General features: G+C 42.7%; 1 protein-coding gene across 2 annotated transcripts in view; it reads left to right on the top strand.

Annotated features, from left to right (window-relative positions):
• The window catches only part of atg16l1 (ATG16 autophagy related 16-like 1 (S. cerevisiae)), a 62,702-nt gene extending 56,437 nt beyond the window's left edge, over positions 1–6,265 (top strand). For both annotated transcript variants that reach the window (XM_038961697.1, XM_038961696.1), the window contains one exon: positions 3,195–6,265. In XM_038961697.1, coding sequence (XP_038817625.1) covers positions 3,195–3,288 — 94 coding nt within the window. In that variant the 3' untranslated portion in view covers positions 3,289–6,265. The remainder of the gene's footprint in view (positions 1–3,194) is intronic.
• The last annotated feature ends 18,662 nt before the right edge of the window (positions 6,266–24,927 follow it).

Genomic DNA, 24,927 nt, shown 5'->3' with positions numbered 1-24,927 from the left:
AATTTGCAAATAAATTCATAAAAAATCCTACAATGTGATTTTCTGGATTTTATTTTTTTCATTTTGTCTGTCATAGTTGAAGTGTACCTATGATGAAAATTACAGGCCTCATCTTTTTAAGTGGGAGAACTTGCACAATTGGAGGCTGACTAAATACTTTTTTGCCCCACTGTACATACTCAATTGGGCTAATCATTAGCTAGATCCCAAACTCTAAACATGATCAATGTGTTTAATGTCCCCACAAAAAAAACTTTAAATAAACACAGTGAATGTGTTACATTTATCCCCTGGTCTTAACTATGCACACAGTGAATTGTGGAGGCTAAATGCGCCTAAACCATGCTCATATACAGCACTGATCGCTCCTTTTTAGGAGTTGAGAAAAAAGTAGTAGCCATGGAAAGCTGGGATTCCCCTCTTTTTAACAAAATTGCTTTCAAAAGTCTACTGCAATTGCATTAAGAAATGTGCATTGACTGCTTATCAGAATACATGTTTCTCTCCTTGTGGCACTCGCAACTTGAATGCACCTCAAGGAATATTTATTTCTCGCATAGAACACACAACGACAAGCTGACTAGGTAAATACCTAGGTAAACTATTCTACTATGGGGTTGTTGCTGTTCATTACTCTTGTTGTCAGAGGAAAAGTACATGTTGACAGTTTTAGACTCTTCAAAGTTTATAGTGGCTGATACCACTGCTATAGGTTAAGTAAATATCACAGAATTCCATCCAGGTCGGCAGGAGGTATCAGCCAATATAAACTGGGTGGGTTGGGCCCTGAATGCTGATTTGGCTGAAAGCCATGCTATACCACGGGTGTGACAAAACATCTATTTTTACTGTTCTAATTACGTTGGTAACCAGTTTTATAATAGCAATAAGGCACCTCGGGGGTTTGTGATATATGGCCAATGTACCACGGCTCAGGGCTGTGTCCTAGCACTCCGCGCTGCATCGTGCGTAAGACCAGCCCTTAGCTGTGGTGTTTTGGCCGTATACCACATCTTGCTGGGCCTTATTGCTTAAATATACAGTGCATTTGGAAACTATTCAGACCCCTTGACTTTTTCCACATTTTGTTAGGTTACATATTCTAAAATTTAATAAATTGTTTTTTCCCCCTCATAAATCTACACACAATACCCTACAATCACAAAGCAAAAACAGGTTTCTAGATTTTTGGGGAAATGTATTTAGAAAATACATTTTGCATAAGTATTCAGACCCTTTACTCAGTACTTTGTTGAAGCACATTTGGCAGTGATTAAACCCTTGATTATTCTTTGGTATTGCGCTACAAGCTTGGCACACCTGTATTTGGGAAGTTTCTCCCATTCTTCTCTGCAGATTCTCTCAAGCTCTGTCAGGTTGGATGTGGAGCGTCGCTGCACAGCTATTTTAAGGTGTCTCCAGAGATGTTCTATCGGGTTCAAGTCCGGGCTCTGGCTGGGACTTGTCCCGAAGCCAGTCCTGAATTGTCTTGGCTGTGTGCTTCGGGTCGTTGTCCTGTTGGAAGGTGAACCTTCATCCCAGTCTGAGGTCCTGAGCGCTCTGGTGCAGATTTTCATCAAGGATCTCTCTGTACTTTGCTCCGTTCATCTTTCCCTCCATCCTGACTAGTCTCCCAGTCCCTGCTGCTGAAAAACATTCCCACCGCATGATGCTGCCACCCATGCTTCACCGTAGGGATGGTGCCAGGTTTCCTCCAGACATGAAGCTTGACATTCAGACCAAAGATTTCAAGCTTGGTTTCGTCAGACCTGAGAATCTTGTTTCTCATGGTATGAGTCCTTTAGGTGCCTTTTGGCAACTTCCAAGCGGGCTGTTACGTGCCTTTTACTGAGGAGTGGTTTCTGTCTGGCCATTCTACCATAAAGGCCTGATTTGGTGGAGTGCTGCAGATATGGTTGTCCTTCTGGAAGGTTCTCTGGAGCTCTGTCAGTGACCATCGGGTTTTTGGTCACCTCTCTGACCAAGACCCTTCTCCCCTGATTGCTCAGTTTGTCCGGGCGGCTCTAGGAAGAGTCTTGGTTGTTCCAAACTTCTTCAATTTAAGAATGATGGAGGCTGCTGTGTTCTTGGACCTTAAATGCTGCAGAAATGTTTTGGTACCCTTCCCCAGATCTGTGCCTCGACACAATCATGTCTCGGAGCTCTACGGACAATTCCTTCGACCTCATGGCTTGGTTTTTGCTTTTACGTGCACTGTCAACTGTGGGACGTTATATAGACAGGTGTGTGTGTGTGCCTTTCCAAATCATATCCAATCATTTAAGAAGGAAAGAAATTCCACAAATTAACTTAACAAGGCACACCTGTTAATTGAAATGTATTCCAAGTGACTACCTCATGAAGCTGGTTGAGGGAATGCCACGAGTCCAAAGCTGTCATAAAAGCAAAGGGTGGCTACTTTAATCTGAAATATAAAATATATGTTTCCAGATGTTATTTCATAGGTGTGATGTCTTCACTATTATTCTACAATGCAGAAAATAGTAAAAATAATGACTAGGTGTCCAAACTTGTGTGTAGATTTGGGGCGGCAGGTACCCTAGTGGTTAGAGCGTTGAACTAGCGTTGGATTGAATCCCCGAGCTGACAAGGTAAAAATATGTCGTTCTGCCCCTGAACAAGGCAGTTAACCTGTTCCTAGGCTGTCATTGAAAATAAGAATTTGTTCTTAACTGACTTGCCTAGTTAAATAAAGGTATAAAAATAAAAAGCTATAATATCTAAAAACCTGTTTTCACTTTGGCATTATGGGTTAGTGTGTAGATTGACGAGGAAAAATGTATATAATCAATTTTAGATTAAGGCTGTAACGTAAAAAATGTGGACAAAGTCAAGGGGTCTGAGTACTTTTCGAATGCTCTGTACTCGTCAGCAAACATTCAATAACTGCAGATGGCATTAAATCACCAACCTTGTGTTTTGCCTGTTCAGACAACACACTCCAGGTGACAGTATGACCCCTTTGTTTGTTGACCGACTCATAGTAGAAGAGAATGTACTTTAAAATGAAGTAAGCCCTCAATGGCGCAGCCCATGCTGTCACAGAAGGCATTATGGCGCAGATGCAAGGAAAGGCACTTTTTCTATCTCTTTGAGGTAAGGCTTAACTTCTACCTGACACTCCCATTCTGCCGTCCTGCTCAGTTTTGATGTTCTGTTGTCTCTTCTCTCAGCTCGGCCATCAACTCGGTGTCCTGGTCGCCATCGGGAGCCTACGTGGTCAGTGTGGAGAAGGGCAGCAAGGCCGTCCTCTGGTCTGATATGTGATTGGCTCTGCTCTGCTCTGGCCCTCTGCCATTGGGTGACTGGCTGTCTCTCTGGACTGTTCAATGGAGGCACAGACTGGACGGGGATTCCCTAGCCCCACCCTCTAACGGCCAACCCCCGCATCACTTTGCCTCACTGGCATTGGACCATTCTGTGCTCTGATGCGTTCGGGGGGAGGGGGTTTCTTGCCTAAAGGAAGGAGGTCATCCGGTGGCCCATGGGTGGCAGCAGAGTGTTGGTGTCCAGTTGAATGTGTCAGTGATGAGAGCCATGAAGGCAGAGTTTTCTCTTAAAGTTAAACAAAATTATATATCCATTTGAAATTATATCCAACTGAGGCAAGGCGAGTGAGTTAGACAGTTTAACTAAGAGATGACATTATAAAACAGTTGTTGCCAAATTGCCACTATTAACAGAGCTGGATTGTCTGTTTTTAAGGCTGCAATTGGACACGTCGTTAGTTTCACAAGACCTTGGTGGGCTTTTAAAGTTGAAGTCTTTGTTTGTCTCCTGGGCCCACTTTTTTTCCAAACTTATCTGATCGTATTTCAGCAATTGGGTAGAATTAGTCCGTAGAAATAGAATTAATAGAACACGTGCATCATTGACTTGAATGGGGACGTCTGTTAGAATGAATCTATTTCTATGCATTTAATCTAATCAAATTGCCGAAATCCGATCAGATAACTTTGAAAAACTGGGCCCAGGTTTAATTTTTAAATACAATTCCTTTTTTTTTGGCCTTAAAAAAAATTAAATAATGCATGGCAACAATAACGGAAAGCACTGATTTTGTGCAGTTCCCGGTCCTTCTAATGTGTAGCCGTGTTTCCATTCACTTTGCACCACCTTGGCTGTGTCTGAAATGGCACAAGGTGGGTGGTTGGTTCAAACTGTATGGGAGCATTGAGTTGTCAAGGGTCAAGTTAATACTGTAATGCCCTTCAAGCCTTGTCCTGGCTACCCACAGGGCCTGTTATATAGCTCTGCACCAACACACCGCAAGTTTATAAGTAGTTGTACTGGGCTGGAACAAAAGCCTACACACCTCGTGGGTCCTCGGGACCAGGATTGAAGAACACTGCTGTAAGGAGAGTGAAGACGTGTTGTGAACGAGAGTAAAAACAATTCTCTATAACAAACAAACTCGTGCCAATCACAATGAACATGCCCTCCATGTAACATTTTAAACAGGGAATGCTCTGTTTTGAGATGACAATTCTCTAGACAGTTGGAATGAACCCACACACTTGGCACATCTGCTTAATGCTATTTATTCAGGTGTTCGGTGTTATGTCCTATCAGTCACTGTCAACATCAAAATAATGCAGCGTTCCGGTCTTGGAGGGCCACGGCATGTGCTGGTCTTGAAATTCTGTTCTTGATCGGTCAACTATTAGACCCGATTATTGGTCAGCTCACCTCGATTCCAGGGGTGAAATGCTGGGCCGCGTTCTGGAGGGATGCATAGTTCAGGACGTTGCAAGAAACGTTTCGTTTAGAGCTGACATGATTCCCTACTATAAAAGCATGTACAGTATGTTCTAATCTACATAATGTATTTGTATCGGAACTTTTATGTAGGCTTAAAGCTGACCCCATCTTCCGAAGACGTTAAGCAGATACTGTGGTCCTCCATAGACTGGGGATTAGCTCCACTCCTTAACACTTGCATGTTGTTTTTGTTCCAGTCTTTTCTTTTTCATTTCAATGGACTTGTTGACACACATGACATATGTGTCATGTTTACATGATGCTGTTCTAAATATCAATGACTAGTATCTATCGTTCACCACATGGGCAGGGAACCCCAGTCCCTCAAGGATAACTTGGTCCAATGGGATATGCTGACAAAGGGCCAGGTTCAGTAGTGAAATATTGTCGAACATTGCAGGTAGAAATACCATAAATAGATTCAACATGATTCCTTGGTTCAATATGTCAAAGCCATGTTCTACATATTTCTATCTGAAAGTTCCACAACGTTGAGTCCTGAGGGGTACTACAAAGCAAGATCAATGCTTTAGCCAGTGAACTTGTCTAAATATTCTGGGGGGAAAATGAATTTTTTTAGAAAGACACGTTTGAAAATGCATGGTCTGATTTAAACAAACAACCAAAAGTACATATCTTAGTTTAGCTTTCCTAATGAACCAGAAAATTGGATTATTTCTGTTTATCAAAGTTAGCTGGCTAACACATTGATCTTGCTTTGTAATATACACTTCTTCTGAAAGCACCCAAATATGTACTTGTAATTTTTCCAGAGGGGAAAAGTTTAAGAAAGTTTGAAGATCAATGGTGTCATGTTTTTGGCTTTGTTGGTCATGTTTTCCACTCAGACAATAACTGGTGCAAACACTCTGTAAATCTGGCCCAGAAAAGTGTCTTTCACTCATTAATAATGAAATGGTGTATGAATACATGCCCTGGAGGATACAAGGCACTGATAAGATCGAACAGAGGATTCTCTCTCTCTCTCTCTCAACAGAACACGAGAGAGAGAGAGAGAGAAACAGGCCAGCATATCCTGCCCTCTTCAGGGTCATGTTCAGTAGGCACCAAATAGGAGAAAATGGACTGAAACAGGGGAGGACTATCTGGACTTGTCCAATAAGACAGCTCATTTTCGTTTACCGTTTTATTTATTTTTTTGTTCCTTGCCCTTATGAACATGACCCAGGACTCCTTTCCCCACGGTTAACTCCAAGCTTCAGTCATCGTGTACAGGGAAGGGGAGGTTGGTTTTGAAATGTGCTTGGTAAACTGCTGATCAGCAGTCCTTTACCCCACCCCTCTGCGATCAGCAAAAAGATTGTAAAGCTTAAGTTATATTATGTATGTATATGAAACATTTGTTAATGTATGCACACTGAGAAAGTGTGGGAACACTTGTGTGTTATATAGTTTTTTGGGGTGAGGCAGATGGTAGCTGACTACAGATGACGTGTGTCAATAAAATTACTATCTTACTGTTGGTAATGTGCACTATAACTGAAACTAGAGAATTTAGTCGTATGAGATTCTATTTAGGCACATGGTCTTCTCAATACAGTCAACAGCTTTTCCACATTGTGTAATCGTTGCATGATCTTGGTTAACCCGTAACTAAAATATTCTGTGATTTGTTCAGATGCTCGATTAGGTTCTGTGGATAAGCGTGTTAGAAATCGAGATTTCCTGTTTGCGAAAGTCCTCACCCTCGCAAAGCAGTTTGAGCACCGCCTTCACCCAATCCTGGTAGGTTCAAATAACCTGTGACGAAACCCAAGATCCGGCACTAATGCTGCTTGTTATCACGCATCCCATAGGATGGTGGCAGATTCTACGGTACCAGTTATGTTTACCTAAATGTGTCCACTAGAGATTAATGGGTGCATAATGTCGGAAGTAGTTACATTTAGAAATATTGGATCCTTGAAAGTACAAATGCAATATTTACTGCCATTTCAATTAATGATATACCCATGGATTCTTGGTGAATATAACTTAAGTAAAATGCCTCATGTCTAATGCAGGGCTGCCTAACCCTCCTGGAGATCTACTGTCCTGTAGGTTTTCAGTCCAACCCTAATTTAGCATATCTGATTCAGATATTTAAGGTCTTGTTGAGCAGCTAATTAGTAGAATCAGGTGTGTTAAATTAGGGTTGAACTGAAAACCCCCGACGGTAGATCTCCAGGAAGAGGGTTGGGCAGCCCTGGTCTAACCTTAGCATGGCACAACATAAGGTTGTATATTTAAAATAATACATATTTACAAAATATGCTTAGCTACATGACCAAAAGTATGGGGACACTTGTTCGTCGAACATTTCATTCCAAAGTCATGGGCATTAATAGGGAATTGGTCCCCCCCTTTGCTGCTATAACAGCCTCCACTCTTCTGGGAAGACTTTCCACTAGATGTTAGAACATTGCTCTCGGGACTTGCTTCCATTCAAACACGAGCATTAGTCAGGTCAGGCACTGATGTTGGGAGATTAGGCATGGCTCGCAGTCGCTGTTTCAATTCATCCTAAAGGTGTTCGATGGAGTTGAGGTTAGGGCTCTGCAGGCCAGTCAAGTTCTTCCACAACGATCTCGACAAACCATTTCTGTATGGACCTCGCTTTGTGCACGGGGGCATTGTCATGCTAAAACAGGAAAGGGCCTTCCCCAATCTGTTGCCTCAAAGTTGGAAGCACAGAATCGTCTAGAATGTAATTATATGCTGTAGCGTTAAGATGTCCCTTCACTGGAACTAAAGGGCCTAGCCCAAACCATGGAAAAACATCCCCAAACCATTATTCCTCTTCCACCAAACTTTACAGTTGACACTATGCATTGGGGCAGGTAGCATTCTCCTGGCATCCTCCAAACTCAGATTCATCTGTCGGACTGCCAGATGGCGAAGCGGGATTCATCACTCCAGAGAACATGTTTCCAGAGTCCAATGGCGTTGAGCTTTACACCACTCCAGCCGATGCTTGGCATTGCGCATGGTGATCTAGGGCTTGTTTACGGCTACTCGGCCATAGAAACCCATTTCATGTAGCTCCCGATGAACAGTTCTTGTGCTTCCAGAGGCAGTTTGGAACTCAGTGAGTGTTACAACCGAGGACAGATGATTTTTATGCAGTCCCGTTCTGAGCTTGTGTGGCCTACCACTTTGCAGTTGAGCAATTGTTGCTCCTTGACGTTTCCACTTCACAGTAACAGCACTTAGTTGACCGGGGCAGCTCCAGCAGGGCAGAAATTTGATGAACTGACTTGTTGGAAAGGTGGATTCCTATGATGGTGCCATGTTGTATATCACTGAGCTCTGCAGTAAGGCCATTCTACTGCCAATGTTTGTCTATGGAGAATGTGTGGCTGTGTGCTCGATTTTTATAAACCTGTCAGCAACTGTTGTGGCTGAAATAGCCAAATCCACACATTTGAAGGGGTGTCCATGTACTTTTGTGTATATATAGTGTGTCATGTTGATCTCATGGACTATATAAGGACCTGCATCCATAGAATTGTTGTCCATTTCCTTTCAGATGGCACAAATTTGGGCCTGCATTAGGTCGTTGGAAAGTTTGATAATGTGCTTCAGAAAGGGGTAGTGTCTGTTTTTAGGGCGCCATTTATTCTAAAAGTATGTCTATGGTAATACACTGGCAGAACACAATGGCCATGTTGTAGCAAACATCAAAAGCTTGCTGTGTGAATTACGTATTAAATAAGTAGTAACATGCAGATGGGCTGCACTATTCTGGATGAGTTGAAGAGGTCTGGGGCTGTCTGGGTAAAAGTGCTGATCTAGGAGAAGGTCTGCCCCATGTTCATGTAATCTTAAAAGGAAAAGCTGATCTTAAATCAGAACTCCTACTGGACACATATGGCCACTGATTGCATAAGCTAACAGGGAGTTGCAGTTGAATTGCAGTGGTGACCCGCACCTGTGGGTTCATGCTCTACACACAACAGAATCAGCTAAGACTTTTCCTCAAGGGAAGTGTCTGTCGCAGAGAACGACAGTCTCGTCAAAGGTCTTGGCGTGGGCAGATTTTCCAGGGAGGAAGAGCATCTCCGTCCAGTTATGGTTGAACTTGAGGTGGTGGGCTGATAATTAAGCTGAGATGTGTGGTAGGGATAGATATGTCTCCTGTTTTGGACTGGTCTTCCTGTTCTATTGGAAGTCTCCTAATAAGGTCAACTTACGCATGAAAAGGAACGAGGCAAAAGCCCAAGCTGCTCTTGGGTCACCACCCTGCTACACTCCTGGGGTAGCCTAGCGGTTAGAGAGGCGAGCCAGTGGCCAGGGGTTGCCAGTTCGAATCCCGGGTATGACGGGAAAAATCTGGCGTGCAGTGAGTTGGCAACTGTAGGTTCCTAGATTCCATTGCCTGTCGTTGTGCCCTTGGCCGCAGCAGCAGCTCTCCAAAAAACACTGCATGTGTGTCTTTAAGAGGGTTCGGGTTAAGAGCAGAAGTCAAGTTTCGGTTGAACCTTGTGTGGAATTGACCAATAAAGTAATCTTAAGTGTGACTCTGGGCGGAGGGGCTTGGCTGTCACGTGTATAAGGGCTGTTTCCCAAGGTAAAGTATTCACTTCAAGGAATTGAACTTGCAGACGTGTTGCTGTGCGTTTTGTTGCCAACCTTACTTTGCTAGCTGACAACTTTACGGTTTTTACTTTTTAATTACCGTTTATCTTTTTAGTTTTTCCCTCACAACTTTTTTCCCTCATTCAACTTTTTCACTCCGGACGCTTTATCTGGACATGGTTCGTCAGCACCTTCAACAGCCGAAGCTAAGTAGTAACATTAACATGATGCCTTCTAATTGCAGTCGCTGTACTTATAATATACAGGAGAATGATCGCCTTACGGCGAGGATAGCTGTGCTTCAAGCCCAGCTTCAGACGCAATCGTTAGGCAAGGGTAATTTCAGTGTAGGAAAGGATGAAACAGCGTCTGTGCCACCAGTAAGTACAGATAGTAGTATAAATCCCCCCGCACAGTCCCCGCAGCCGGACAACTTTCTCATGGCTTCTGGAGGGAAATGCTGTAGGAATGCTCAACTGGTGTCGCTCATTCAGCCGACAGAAATTTTCAACCGGTTTTCCCCATTTAAGTAGTGAGTCGGAGTTTGAGACCGAGTCTTCTCTTGTCTCTACTCCCGTTATGGGGTCTGAGACGCCGAAGCTTCCCACCATTAGCTCTGACAAATTGAAAACCCTAGTCATTGGCGACTCCATTACCCGCAGTATTAGACTTAAAACGAATCACCCAGCGATCATACACTGTTTACCAGGGGGCAGGGCTACCGACGTTAAGGCTAATCTGAAGATGGTGCTGGCTAAAGCTAAAACTGGCGAGTATAGAGATATTGTTAACCACGCCGGCACCAACGATGTTAGGATGAAACAGTCAGAGGTCACCAAGCGCAACATAGCTTCAGCGTGTAAATCAGCTAGAAAGATGTCGGCATCGAGTAATTGTCTCTGGCCCCCTCCCAGTTAGGGGGAGTGATGAGCTCTACAGCAGAGTCTCACAACTCAATCGCTGGTTGAAAACTGTTTTCTGCCCCTCCCAAAAGATAGAATTTGTAGATAATTGGCCATCTTTCTGGGACTCACCCACAAACGGGACCAAGCCTGGCCTGCTGAGGAGTGACGGACTCCATCCTAGCTGGAGGGGTGCTCTCATCTTATCTACCAACATAGAGCCCTGTCTAACTCCTCTAGCTCCACAATGAAATAGGGTGCAGGCCAGGCAGCAGGCTGTTAGCCAACCTGCCAGCTTAGTGGAGTCTGCCACTAGCATAGTCAGTGTAGTCAGCTCAGCTATCCCCATTGAGACTGTGTCTGTGCCTCGACCTAGGTTGGGCAAAACTAAACATGGCGGTGTTCGCCTTAGCAATCTCACTAGGATAAAGACCTCCTCCATTCCTGCCATTATTGAAAGAGATCGTGATACCTCACATCTCAAAATAGGGCTACTTAATGTTAGATCCCTCACTTCAAAGGCAGTTATAGTCAATGAACTAATCACTGATCATAATCTTGATGTGATTGGCCTGACTGAAACATGGCTTAAGCCTGATGAATTTACTGTGTTAAATGAGGCCTCACCTCCTGGTTACAGTAGTGACCATATCCCCCGTGCATCCCGCAAAGGCGGAGGTGTTGCTAACATTTACGATAGCAAATTTCAATTTACAAAAAAAAGAATGACGTTTTCGTCTTGAGCTTCTAGTCATGAAATCTATGCAGCCTACTCAATCACTTTTTATAGCTACTGTTTACAGCCCTCCTGGGCCATATACAGCGTTCCTCACTGAGTTCCCTGAATTCCTATCGGACCTTATAGTCATAGCAGATAATATTCTAATTTTTGGTGATTTTAATATTCATATGGAAAAGTCCACAGACCCACTCCAAAAGGCTTTTGGAGCCATCATCGACTCAGTGGGTTTTGTCCAACATGTCTCTGGACCTACTCACTGCCAGTCATACTCTGGACCTAGTTTTGTCCCATGGAATAAATGTTGCGGATCTTAATGTTTTTCCTCATAATTCTGGACTATCGGACCACCATTTTATTACGTTTGCAATCGCAACAAATAATCTGCTCAGACCCCAACCAAGGAGCATCAAAAGTCGTGCTATAAATTCTCAGACAACACAAAGATTTCTTGATGCCCTTCCAGACTCCTTCTGCCTACCCAAGGACGTCAGAGGACAAAAATCAGTTAACCACCTAACTGAGGAACTCAATTTAACCTTGCGCAATACCCTAGATGCAGTTGCACCCCTAAAAACTAAAAACATTTGTCATAAGAAACTAGCTCCCTGGTATACAGAAAATACCCGAGCTCTGAAGCAAGCTTCCAGAAAATTGGAACGGAAATGGCGCCACACCAAACTGGAAGTCTTCCGACTAGCTTGGAAAGACAGTACCGTGCAGTATCGAAGAGCCCTCACTGCTGCTCGATCATCCTACTTTTCCAACTTAATTGAGGAAAATAAGAACAATCCAAAATTTATTTTTGATACTGTTGCAAAGCTAACTAAAAAGCAGCATTCCCCAAGTGAGGATGGCTTTCACTTCAGCAGTAATAAATTCATGAACTTCTTTGAGGAAAAGATCATGATCATTAGAAAGCAAATTACGGACTCCTCTTTAAATCTGTGTATTCCTCCAAAGCGTAGCTTTCCTGAGTCTGCACAACTCTGCCAGGACCTAGGATCAAGAGAGACACTTAAGTGTTTTAGTACTATATCTTTTGACACAATGATGAAAATAATCATGGCCTCTAAACCTTCAAGCTGCATACTGGATCCTATTCCAACTAAACTACTGAAAGAGCTGCTTCATGTGCTTGGCCCTCCTATGTTGAACATAATAAACGGCTCTCTATCCACCTGATGTGTACCAAACTCACTAAAAGTGGCAGTAATAAAGCCTCTCTTGAAAAAGCCAAACCTTGACCCAGAAAATATAAAAAACTATCGGCCTATATCGAATCTTCCATTCCTCTCAAAAAAAATTGAAAAAGCTGTTGCGCAGCAACTCACTGCCTTCCTGAAGACAAACAATGTATACGAAATGCTTCAGTCTGGTTTTAGACCCCATCATAGCACTGAGACTGCACTTGTGAAGGTGGTAAATGACCTTTTAATGGCGTCAGACTGAGGCTCTGCATCTGTCCTCGTGCTACTAGACCTTAGTGCTGCCTTTGATACCATTGATCACCACATTCTTTTGGAGAGACTGGAAACCCAAATTGGTCTACACGGACAAGTTCTGGCCTGGTTTAGATCTTATCTGTCGGAAAGATATCAGTTTGTCTCTGAATGGTTTGTCTTCTGACAAATCAACTTTACATTTCGGTGTTCCTCAAGGTTCCGTTTTAGGACCACTATTGTTTTCACTATATATTTTACCTCTTGGGGATGTCATTCGAAAACATAATGTTAACTTTCACTCCTATGCGGATGACACACAGCTGTACATTTCAATGAAACATGGTGAAGCCCCAAAATTGCCCAACCCTGGAAGTCTGTTTCAGACGTAAGGAAGTGTATGGCTGCAAATGTTCTACTTTTAAACTCGGACAAAACAGAGATGCTTTTGTCACTTCTAGGTTAGACTACTGCAATGCTCTATTTTCTGGCTACCCGGATAAAGCACTAAATAAACTTCAGTTAGTGCTAAATACGGCTGCTAGAATCCTGACTAGAACCAGAAAATTGATCATTACTCCAGTGCTAGCTTCCCTACACTGGCTTCCTGTTAAGGCAAGGGCTGATTTTCAAAGTTTTACTGTTAACCTATAAAGCGTTACATGAGCTTGCTCCTACCTATCTTTCCGAGTTGGTCCTGCCGTACATACCTACACGTACGCTACGGTCACAAGACGCAGGCCTCCTAAATGTCCCTAGAATTTCTAAGCAAACAGCTGGAGGCAGGGCTTTCTCCTATAGATCTCCATTTTTATGGAACGGTCTGCCTACCCATGTGAGAGACTCGGTCTCAACCTTTAAGTCTTTACTGAAGACTTATCTCTTCAGTAGGTCATATGATTGAGTGTAGTCTGGCCCAGGAGTGTGAAGGTGAACGGAAAGGCTCTGGAGCAACGAACCGCCCTTGCTGTCTCTGCCTGGCCGGTTCCCCTCTCTCCACTGGGATTCTCTGCCTCTAACCCGGCGCCCCCCCCCCCCCCCCCCCTGGTTTGTGCTGTGGTGGAGATCTTTGTGGGCTATACTCGGCCTTGTCTCAGGATGGTAAGTTGGTGGTTGAAGATATCCCTCTAGTGGTGTGGGGGCTGTGCTTTGGCAAAGTGGGTGGGGTTATATCCTTCCTGTTTGGCCCTGTCCGGGGGTATCATCGGATGGGGCCACAGTGTCTCCTGACCCCTCCTGTCTCAGCCTCCAGTATTTATGCTGCAGTTTGTGTCGGGGGGCAAGAGTCAGTTGGTTATATCTGGAGTACTTCTCCTGTCTTATCCGGTGTCCTGTGTGAATTTAAGTATGCTCTCTCTAATTCTCTCCTTCTCTCTTTCTTTCTTTCTCTCTCTCGGAGGACCTGAGCCCTAGGACCATGCATCAGGACTACCGGGTGTAACGGATGTGAAATGGCTAGCTAGTTAGCGGGTCCGCGCTACTAGCGTTTCAATCAGTTACGTCACTTGCTCTGAAACCTAGAAGTAGTGTTGCACCTTGCTCTGCAAGGGCCGCGGCTTTTGTGGAGCGATGGGTAACGATGCTTCGTGGGTGACTGTTGTTGATGTGTGCAGAGGGTCCCTGGTTCGCGCCCGGGTCGGGGCGAGGGGACGGTTTAAAGTTATACTGTTACACGGGCATGATGACTCCTTGCTGTCCCCAGTCCACCTGGCCTTGCTGCTGTTCCAGTTTCAACTGTTCTGCCTGCGGCTATGGAACCCTGACCTGTCCACCGGACGTGCTACCTGTCCCAGACCTGCTGTTTTCAACTCTCTAGAGACCGCAGGAGCGGTAGAGATACTCTTAATGATCGGCTATGAAAAGCCAACTGACATTTATTCCTGATTTATTATTTGACCATGCTGGTCATTTATGAACATTTGAACATCTTGGCCATGTTCTGTTATAATCTCCACCCGGCACAGCCAGAAGAGGACTGGCCACCCCTCATAGCCTGGTTCCTCTCTAGGTTTCTTCCTAGGTTTTGGCCTTTCTAGGGAGTTTTTCCCTAGCCGCCGTGCTTCTACACCTGCATTGCTTGCTGTTTGGGGTTTTAGGCTGGGTTTCTGTACAGCACTTAGAGATATTAGCTGATGTACGAAGGGCTATATAAAATAAACTTGATTTGAAGGAGAATAATCAAATTTAAGGAAGATGCCTCAACTCTACAATGCATTGGTGAGTAAAGCGGGTGTACCGTAGCATCTGAGTGACGGGTGAATGTGTTTTAGTGAGATTGTGGAACAGGATTGGTGATTTCAAATTGTGATTTTGCTTGACCCCTTGATTCTTAAATGGCGCTACTTTGCAGGACTGATACCCTGACTACACGCGAGCGTTGCAAAATATATTTAGAAATCTATATTATTCAATTATTGCACCCACACTGCTCGCCTGCACCAACGATCATCTTTTTTGCCAAGGGCAAAAATAGAAGTCAATTCTATTTGTGATGCAGATCGCGCTGCAAGTCCTGCCTCTCCTATCTCCTCATTGGTTTATAGAAGCAGGTACCCACGTGGGTGACTGAAAGACGAACTAGGTCAGTGGCGGTATTGCACCTAATTTATGAAATTGCCAATCTCAATATAAAGTCAAGAGAAGAAAAAGCCTGGAAGGGGAGAGATGACTAGAAACTATTCGGTTTTATGTGTGGATTAATAGTAGAGTAGAGGACCTTGTGCATTTCAGGGAAAATAACAACTCCATGTTTATCCCAGGACAAATTAGCTAGCAACAGCAAGCAAGCTAAATAGGACAACTTGCTAGCTACATTTCCATACATTTGTAATGTTTTTCGACTTGTCCCCAAATTAATATAATTGGTTCAGTTTGTATTGATATTTTAACCTGCGTGTCGTGATCGCGTTTGGTGTGGGGGGACATTTATGCACAATTGAGACGCGCGCACACGGGAACTTCGTGTTCAGGCGAGTGCCCCGTTTATTGTTGTCTGGCAATGAAGCACGCAATAGGTGTTAAAGTTAGAATCAGGCCATTATGAATGTAGATTCCTCCAGCTCCTGTACATGAAAATGTAATAGTTTCAACTTTGTCTTGACCGCTCGTGGTAACGTTAGACATTTCACGCCTTATTAGCTAACAAAGTAAACATTCAGAACGTTAGTTCAGATTGCATCCGATACAAAATACATCAAGATACTGAGATATTCAAATATCTGAGTCTGATCTTCACACAGTTTGATATATATTCATAAGGCACTTTATACAGTTAGACTAGACTTGTGTGAGGATTATGACATGTTATAGCACAAAAAGGAGCGGAGCTCAACTTTCTACGTACCGTCTCTGCCCTAATCATAAATGAAAGGGAACTCAAATGATGGCGGCAACGGTGAATTTGACACAAGACCAATACCAGTTTATACCAGGAGAGGGCGTAAGGACAATGCATAATTGCCTTGAAAAGACATATAACATCTTGGAACGTAGTCCCTTTAGAATATAACATTTTCTCACACATCATACAAATACATGCAGGTGAAAACTGCTATATTCTCCCCTCCTTGAATTTGGCAAAATATCAAAACATATTCAATAGAGTTTTAGTGTGACAGTTAATTTTCCCCTCAGACGTTACACCTATATTGAAATCTACATACGTCAAACCACAAGGCTGTTCCATAAGAATTCACGAGGGAAAGTGCTTATCATTGACCCTTCAGTGATTACATTAAATGTACCTCCTCAAACCTCATATTCAATTCATACTCAAGTCACTTAAAATCTGACCTTTAGGACCCAGAATAAAGAAAACGATCATCTCTGTTCCTTAGGACCTGAATCAATTAGCAGTGCTAATTCTGAATATAGAACTGGCTCATGTTCTATACTTATTTGTCTGCTCGTGCAAAAGCTTCTGATTTGCTCATCTTGTAAATAAGCTTATTCACAGGTTTTAATGATATGCCCTGCTCTGGACCCAACAATGTTTGTCATGAAAGTGACAGGATTCCACTACATGTGAGGCTCTGGATTCAGTATTACCTGCCCTCCAGGACACCTACATCACCCGATGTCACAGGAAGGCCAATAAGATCATCAAGGACAACAACCACCCAAGCCACTGCCTGTTCACCCTGCTACCGTCCAGAAGGTGAGGTCAGTACAGGTGCATCAACAGCTTCTATCTCAAGGCCATCAGACTGTTAAACAGCCATCACTAACACAGAGAGGCTGCTGCCTACGTAGACTTGAAATCATTGGCGCCACTAACAAATAGATCACTAGTCACTTTAATAATGTTTACATATCTTAATTTTTCATCCCATATGTGTACAGTTGAAGTCGGAAGTTTACATGCACTTAGGTTGGAGTCATTAACTCGTTTTTCAACCACTTCACATTTTTTGTTTACAAACTATAGTTTTGGCAAGTTGGTAAGGACATCTACTGTGTGCATGACAAGTACATTTTCCAACAATTGTTTACAGATATATTATTTCACTTATAATTCACTGTATTACAATTCGTGGGTCAGAAGTTTACATACACTAAGTTGACTGTGCCTTTAAACAGTCACAACTTTAGAAGCTTCTGATAGGCTAATTGACATAATTTGAGTAAATTGGAGGTGCACCTGTGGATGTATTTCAAGGCCTCCCTTCAAACTCAGTGCCTCTTTGCTTGACATCATGGGAAAATAAAAATAAATCAGCCAAGACCTCAGAAATAATATTGTAGACCGCCACAAGTCTGGTTCATCCTTGGGAGCATTTTCCAAATGCCTGAAGGGACCACGTTCAACTGTACAAACAATAGTACGCAAGTATAAACACCATGGGACCACACAGCCGTCATTACCGCTCAGGAAGGAGACGTGTTCTGTCTCCTAGAGATGAACGTACTTTGGTGCGAAAAGTGCAAATCAATCCCAGAACAACATCAAAGGACCTTGTGAAGATGCTGGAGGAAACGGGTACAAAACTAACTCTGTCCACAGTAAAACAAATCCTATGTTGACAACCTGAAAAGCCGCTCAGCAAGGAAGAAGCCACTGCTCCAAAACCGCCATAAAAAGGCCAGACTACGGTTTGCAACTGCACATGGGGGGGGGGGGATTGTACTTTTTGGAGAAATGTCCTCTGGTCTGATGAAACAAAAATAGAACTGTTTGGCCATAATGACCATTGTTATGTTTGGAAGAAAAAGGGGGAGGCTTGCAAGCCAAAGAACACCATCCCAACCGTGAAGCACAGGGGTGGCAGCATCATGTTGTGGGGATGCTTTGCTGCAGGAGGGACTTCACAAAATAGATGGCATCATGAGGCAGAAATTCTTTGCATATATTTTAGCAACATCTCAAGACATCAGTCAGGAAGTTAAAGCTTGGTCGCAAATGGGTCTTCCAAATGGATAATGACCCCAAGCATACTTCCAAAGTTGTGGCAAAATGGCTGTAAGACAACAAAGTCAAGGTATTGGAGTGGCCATCACAAAGCCCTGACCTCAATCCTGTAGAACATTTGTGGGCAGACGTGAAAAAATGTTTTCGATACCTACAAACCTGACTGGGCCAAAATTCACCCAACTTATTCGGCTACCCGAAACATTTGACCCAAGTTAAACAATTTTAAAGGAAATGCTACCAAATACTAATTGAGTGTATGTAAACTTCTGACCCTCTGGCAATGTGATGAAAGAAATAAAAGCTGAAATTAATCATTCTCTATTTTTATGACATTTCACATTCTTGAAATAGTGGTCCTATCCTAACTGACCTAAAACAGGGACTTTTTTTCTAGGATTAAATGTCAGGAATTGTGAAACTGAGTTAAAATGTATTTGGCTAAGGTGTATTTAAACTTCTGACTTCAACTGTACATATTCTTATTCCATCCCTTTACTTAAATTTGGGTGTATTTGGTAGTTCTTGTGGAATTGTTAGATTCCTTGTTGATATTTCTGCATTGTCGGAACTAGAAGCACAAGCATTTCGCTACACTCACAAAAGCATCTGCCAACCATGTGTATGTGACCAATAAAATGTGATTTGATCTAGGCTTTGTGTGTTGCCCATACTATGTTCAGAATCCCTTCCACTATAAGCCACACTAGTGGACTTCTGTAGGACAAGCCGTGCCCTATTCAGGATTGTCATCCTCTTCAGTCACGCCACTTCAACCCTGTTCTTGGATCAGGATTTCTACCGTCGAACTGGGTGGGTGGGTTCCGGCTGCTGACACGACTTCGCTCCGTAACTCAAACCTGAGAAACGCAATGCTGTGTTTGGGTGGTTCTGTTCACTACTCTCTGAGGTCTAGGCTGCTCACTGGAGACTATCTCCATCCAAACTGGCTGCACTGGAGTCTATCAAGGCACTCATCTTCACTTCCAGGCAAGACTAGATAGTTCACAAACAGCAGCAGGTTGTGATGGACTACTTTGGACTGGCCCGTGACAGGGTCGCTGATCTGTAAGGTGTGCGTCTTGGGATTTCTTTCCACCACCGTGTAGATGAACATCCTCCCATCTGTCTACCAACTTCCTCCATCCTCTTGTTTGCTAGAATAACTCTTTCACCTGGCTTGATGAGTGCACCTTTTACTCTCTCCTATTGTAAATATTTGCTTGGCGCTTCTGCTCACCACTGGTGTGTTTATCAGCAAAGACCATTGCCTCCTGGAGATCTTTCTTTAGGCCCTTCAAATACTTCGGGTATGAGACATCGCAATCTCCTCACACAGCGTACTTGAACAATACGTCAACAGGCAGACTGGGGACTCTACCAAACATCCGGTAGAACGGGGGGAAACCAGTGGTCTCATGGGCAGTGCTGTTATACAGTACCCGTCTAAAGTTTGGACACCTATTCATTCCTGGGTTTTTGTTTATTTTTACTCTATTCTACATTGTAGAATAATTGTGAAGACATCAACACTAATGAAATAACACACATGTAGTAACCAAAAAAGTGTTAAACAAATCAAAATATATTTTATACTTGAGATTCTTCAAAGTAGCCACCATTTGCCTTGATGACAGCTTTGCACACTCTTGGCATTCTCTCAAACAGCTTCATGAGGTAGTCACCTGGAATGCATTTCAATTAACAGGTGTGCCTTGTTAATTTGTGAAATTTCTAAGGTAGGGATGGTATACAGAAGATAGCCCTATTTGGTAAAAGACCAAGTCCATATTATGGCAAGAACCGCTCAAATAAGGAAAGACAAACGACAGTCCATTACTTTAAGACATGGTCAGTCAACCCGGAAAATATCAAGAACTTTAAACATTTCTTCAATAATTTAATGTATTTATGAAGCCCATTTTACATTAGCCAATGTTTACAAAGTGCTAAACGGAAACCCAGCGATGTAGAAGCACGGTGGCTAGGAAAAACTCCCTAGGAAGAAACCTAGAGAAGAACCAGGCTCAGAGGTGGCCAGTCCTCTTCTGGCTGTGCTGGGTGGAGATTATAATATAGATGGCCAAGATGTTCAAACGTTCATAGATGACCAGCAGGGTCAAATAATAATAATCATTGGTTGTAGAGAGTGCAACAGGTCAGCACCTCAGGAGTAAATGTCAGTTGGCTTTTCATAGCCGAGCATTCAGTTGGAGAGAGAGAGTAGAAAACAACAGCAGGTCCGGGACAAGGTAGCACGTCCGGTTAAAGTTCAAGTGCAGTCGCAAAAACCATCAAGCTCTATGATGGAACTGGCTCTCATGAGGACCGCTACAGGAAAGGAAGACACAGAGTTTCCTCTGCTGCAGAGGATAAGTTCATTAGTTACCAGCCTCAGAAATTGCCACCCCTAATAAATGCTTCAGAGTTCAAGTAACGGACACATCAACTGTTCAGAGGAGACAGGCCTTCATGGTCGAATTGCTGCCAAGAAACCACTACTAACGGCCACAAATAAGAAGAGACTTGCTTGGGCCAAGAAACACGAGCAATGGACATTATGTCAATCTGATGAGTCTAAATTTGAGATTTGTGAGACGCAGTGTAGGTGAACGCTTGTGTAGTTCCCACCGTGAAGCATGGAGGTGGTGTGGGGGTGCTTTGCTTGTGACACTGTCTGATTTATTTAGAATTCAAGGCATACTTAACCAGCATGGCTACTACAACAGTCTGCAGCCATACAGCATCCCATCTGTTTTGTGCTTAGTCCCACTATCTTTTGTTTTTCAACAGGACATTGACCCAACACACCTCCAGCCTGTGTAAGGGCTATTTGACCAAGATGGAGAGTGATGGAGTGCTGCATCAGATCTGGCCTCCACAATCACCTGACCTCAACCCAATTGAGATGGTTTGGGATGAGTTGGACCGCAGAGTGAAGGAAAAGCAGTGCTAAGAATATGTGGGAACTCATTCAAGACTGTTGGAAAGCGTTTTAGGTGAAGCTGGTTCAGAGAATGCAAAGAGTGTGCAAAGCAGTAAAGGCAAAGTGTGGCTACTTTGAAGAAACTAGAATCTAAAATATGTTTAGCTTTGTTTAACACTTTTTTTTGGTTACTACATGATACCATATGTTATTTCATAGTTTTATGTCTTTACTATTATTTTACAATGTAGAAAATAGTAAAAATAAAAACCCTTGAATGATTAGGTGTCCAAACCTATGACTGGTACTGTACATGAATGTCAAGGTGTGCAGAATCTGAGGCCATGCCTGCTTCGCTCCCTTCATACTCCCTTCATAGAACAGCGCAAATTGTCTCTAACCAGAATAGAAAGAGGGGGAGACCCCGGTGCACAACTGAGCAAGAGGTCAAGTACATTGGTGTGCACCGAGGCCTCCCACTCCTCTTTCAATTCTGGTTAGAGACAGTTTGCTCTGTTCTGTGAAGGAAGTAGTACACAGCGTTGTACGAGATCTTCAGTTTCTTGGCAATTTCTCGCATGGAACAGCCTTCCTTTCTCAGAACAAGAATAGACTGACGAGTTTCAGAAGAAAGTCTGTTTCTGGACATTTTGAGGCTGTAATCAAACCCACAAATGCTGATGCTCCAGATACTCAACTAGTCTAGAAGGCCAGTTTTATTGCTTCTTTAATCAGAACAACAGTAGTTTGCAGCTGTGCTAACATAATTGCAAGAAGTTTTCAAATGCTCAATTAGCCTTTTAAAATGATAAACTTGGATTAGCTAACACAAAGTGCCATTGGAACACAGGAGTGATGGTTGCTGATAATGGCCCTCTGTATGCCTACGTAGATATTCCATTAAAAATCAGCCGTTTCCAGCTACAATAGTCATTTAGTCCCATGTGTAACTCTGTTGTTTTTGTCGCACTGCTTTGCTTTACCTTGGCCAGGTTGCAGTTGTAAATGAGAACTTGTTCTCAACTGGCCTACCTGGTTAAATAAAGATGAAAATATGTTTTTTTACAACATTAACAATGTCTACAGTGTATTTCTGATCAATTTGATGTCATTTTAATAGCCAAAACATTTGCTTTTCTTTCAAAAACAAGGACATTTCTAAGTGACCCTAATCTTTTGAATGGTAGTATGTGTGTGTGTGTATATATTTACCCCAAAACTAGGGTAGCCTAGTGGTTAGAGCGTTGGACTAGTAACCAAAAGGTTGCAAGTTTGAATCCCCGAGCTGACAAGGTAAAAATCTGTCGTTCTGCCCCTGAACAGGCAGTTAACCCACTGTTCCTAGGCCGTCATTGAAAATAAGAATTTGTTCTTTAACTGACTTGCCTAGTTAAATAAAGGTAAAAAAAATAGAAGCAACAATCTATCTGCAATATTAAAGTGGATCCACCCCTTAAAAACAAATAAATAAAATATATTCCAATTAACCACACAACAGTTATACTGAACAAAAAAATATAATCTTAACATGCAACAATTTCAAAGATTTTGCAGAGTTACAGTTCCTATAAGGAAATTTGTCAAATAAATTCATTAGGATTTCACGACTGGGCAGTGGCACAGCCAATCAGAATGAGGTTTTCCCCACAAAAGGGCTTTATTACAGACAGAAATACTCCTCAGCCCCCTACCCTCAGACAATCCCGCAGGTGAAGAAGCCAGATATGGATGTCCTGGGCTGGCGTGGTTACACGTGGTCTGCAGTTGAGGCCGGTTGGACGTACTGCCAAATTCTCTAAAACAACATTGTAGAGAAATTAACACTGAATTCTCTGGCAACAGCTCTGGTGGACATAACTGCAGTCATCATGACAATAGCATGCTCCCTCAACTTGAGACATCTGTGGTGTTGTGTGACACATCTGCATCTTTTTCTCCCCAGCACAAGGTGCACTTGTGTAATGATCATGCTGTTTAATCAGCTTCTTGATATGTCACACCTTGACAAAGGTTAAAATGCTCACTAACAGGGATGTGAACAAATTTGTGCACAACATTTTAGAGAAATTACATTGTTGTGCATATGGAACATTTCTGGAATATTTTTTTTCAGCTCATGAAACATGAGACCAACACTTTCCATGTTTAAAAAAAATATTTTTGGGGTCTAGCCAGGGCTTGTTGAGTTTGCTACCTGGCAAGAAGACAGAGCGGTTGGTTGATGAATTTGACAAAGAATGAACTAGGAAAATAAGTTTCTCTACCAGAGGTGACTGATTTCATGTTCAGGATTATTGATAGTTAATGAAATAGTAATCAAGTATAATTTCAAAACATGAGCAAGAAAATAATACTATTAATAAACATGAATCATCATTATATTAATTCAAAGTCCTCTATTAAAATACTTTTTCAGTCCTTCCTCTTGCGTTAGCAGTGGGAGTTTTCCTATGAGGTTGAATCCAGAGAACTAAATCTTTTGAAATTTCATTTGTGGCTTATGCTGCCATGTATTGTAAATATTTTGCTGGACCTTAAACAATGTGTTGATCAGACCATCAAAAAGTTTCTATATCCAAGATCACTGAATAAGTCATCAAAAAGAAAGGAGGACCAAGGCACTCTTCATATAATTAATTAAAATGCCTATTAGTATGGCATGTTCAATAGAAACAAAGTTGTTTAAAAACCGACGCGTTTCGGCTGCATGGCCTTCGTCAGGGAGTACAGAAAAAGGAGAATACAATGTCCTCTTTTGAAAGGCTTTTCCAATTAGCCCTAATTAGAAGAGGGAGTGGTTACCAAATTGGACACACACCTAGTAAGCAATAATATACACATGAAAAGGTGAAATACTGTAGCTATGTTATCATGAGCATACAACTCCAAGCTAGAAGCATCAGAACACCCAGAGAGGCAGTTCCAACCCTAACCATGACTGGGAGAAGTGTCCAGAACAAGAAAGCAATATATTCCACAGTACACCAGACCACAGCAAAACATGAACAACAGTCCAAACATAGCTGAGGGCAATTGAGCAACATGTCCACTAGATGACAGCAAATGGACCCATCACGACCCTACAGGAAGGGTGAGAAATCCATATCTTCATTTAAACCAGGGTACTTAGTGGCCTGTAGTTTGTAAATCCAAAAACTTTCCCTTTGGTTTAACTGTTTAAGACGGTCCCCTTTTCTAATAGAGGCCGGAACATGATCAATACCCATAGCTTGTAGGGAGGCAGGGTTGCCATGGTGTAAGGACTTGTAGTGCCTTGCCATGGGGTAGTCTTCATTGCCTACCCGTATGGCGTACTTGTGTTCCGCCAAGCGATCTTGAAGGCGTCTCTTTGTCCGTCCAATGTAGAACACCTTGCACTGTGGACATTCTAATCTATAGATGACATGAGTGGTTTTGCAGTTAATAAAATGCTTGAGGTAATACTCCATTTTAGAAGCTGTGTCAACAAAATACTTTTTCTGTGCAATATTACTGCAATGGTTGCACTGGTTACATTTAAAAGAGCCCTTGGGTTTGTGGTCAAGCCAAGTTTTTTGAGAGTCACCCGGAAGATAACTGTGGACTAATTTGTCATTTAGGGTAGGACATCTCTTAAAGCTTATGACTGGTGGTTCAGGAAAGACTTGGCGTAGTAGCGTATCACTTTGGATGATTCCCCAATTATTTTTAATGATTCTTTTAATGTTCTCTGCTTCAGTGCTGTATTTTGTAACAAAATACACTCTCTCTGATGTATCACGAGGCACTCCTTTTCGTAACAAGTTCTCTCTGTCAAGTAATCCAGCCCTTATACCTGCATCTTTCAGGACCTGAACGCTGTAGCCCCGATCCAAAAAGTGATTCTCCAATTCAGCAGATTTGACACTGTAGTCTGTTTCCTGATCGCAAATTCTGCGGACTCTTTGGAATTGGCCATATGGAATATTCTCTTTTAGCCTTTTGGGGTGAAAGCTGTCTGCCCTCAGAATGGTATTCCCATCTGTAGGCTTCCTAAAGATTGATGTGTGCAAACAACCTTTGTCATTTTTACTAATGTCGAGGTCCAAAAAATGAATGTTATCCTTGCTGTACTCCATAGTTAGTTTGATGTTAGGGTTAATGCTGTTAAGGTATTGGTGGAAGGAAATAAG

Source organism: Salvelinus namaycush, chromosome 23 (assembly GCF_016432855.1).
Source record: "Salvelinus namaycush isolate Seneca chromosome 23, SaNama_1.0, whole genome shotgun sequence".
Lineage (NCBI taxonomy): Eukaryota > Metazoa > Chordata > Actinopteri > Salmoniformes > Salmonidae > Salvelinus > Salvelinus namaycush.
The sequence above is the reverse complement of the archived record's forward strand: the minus strand, read 5'-3'. Positions and strand labels throughout refer to the sequence as shown.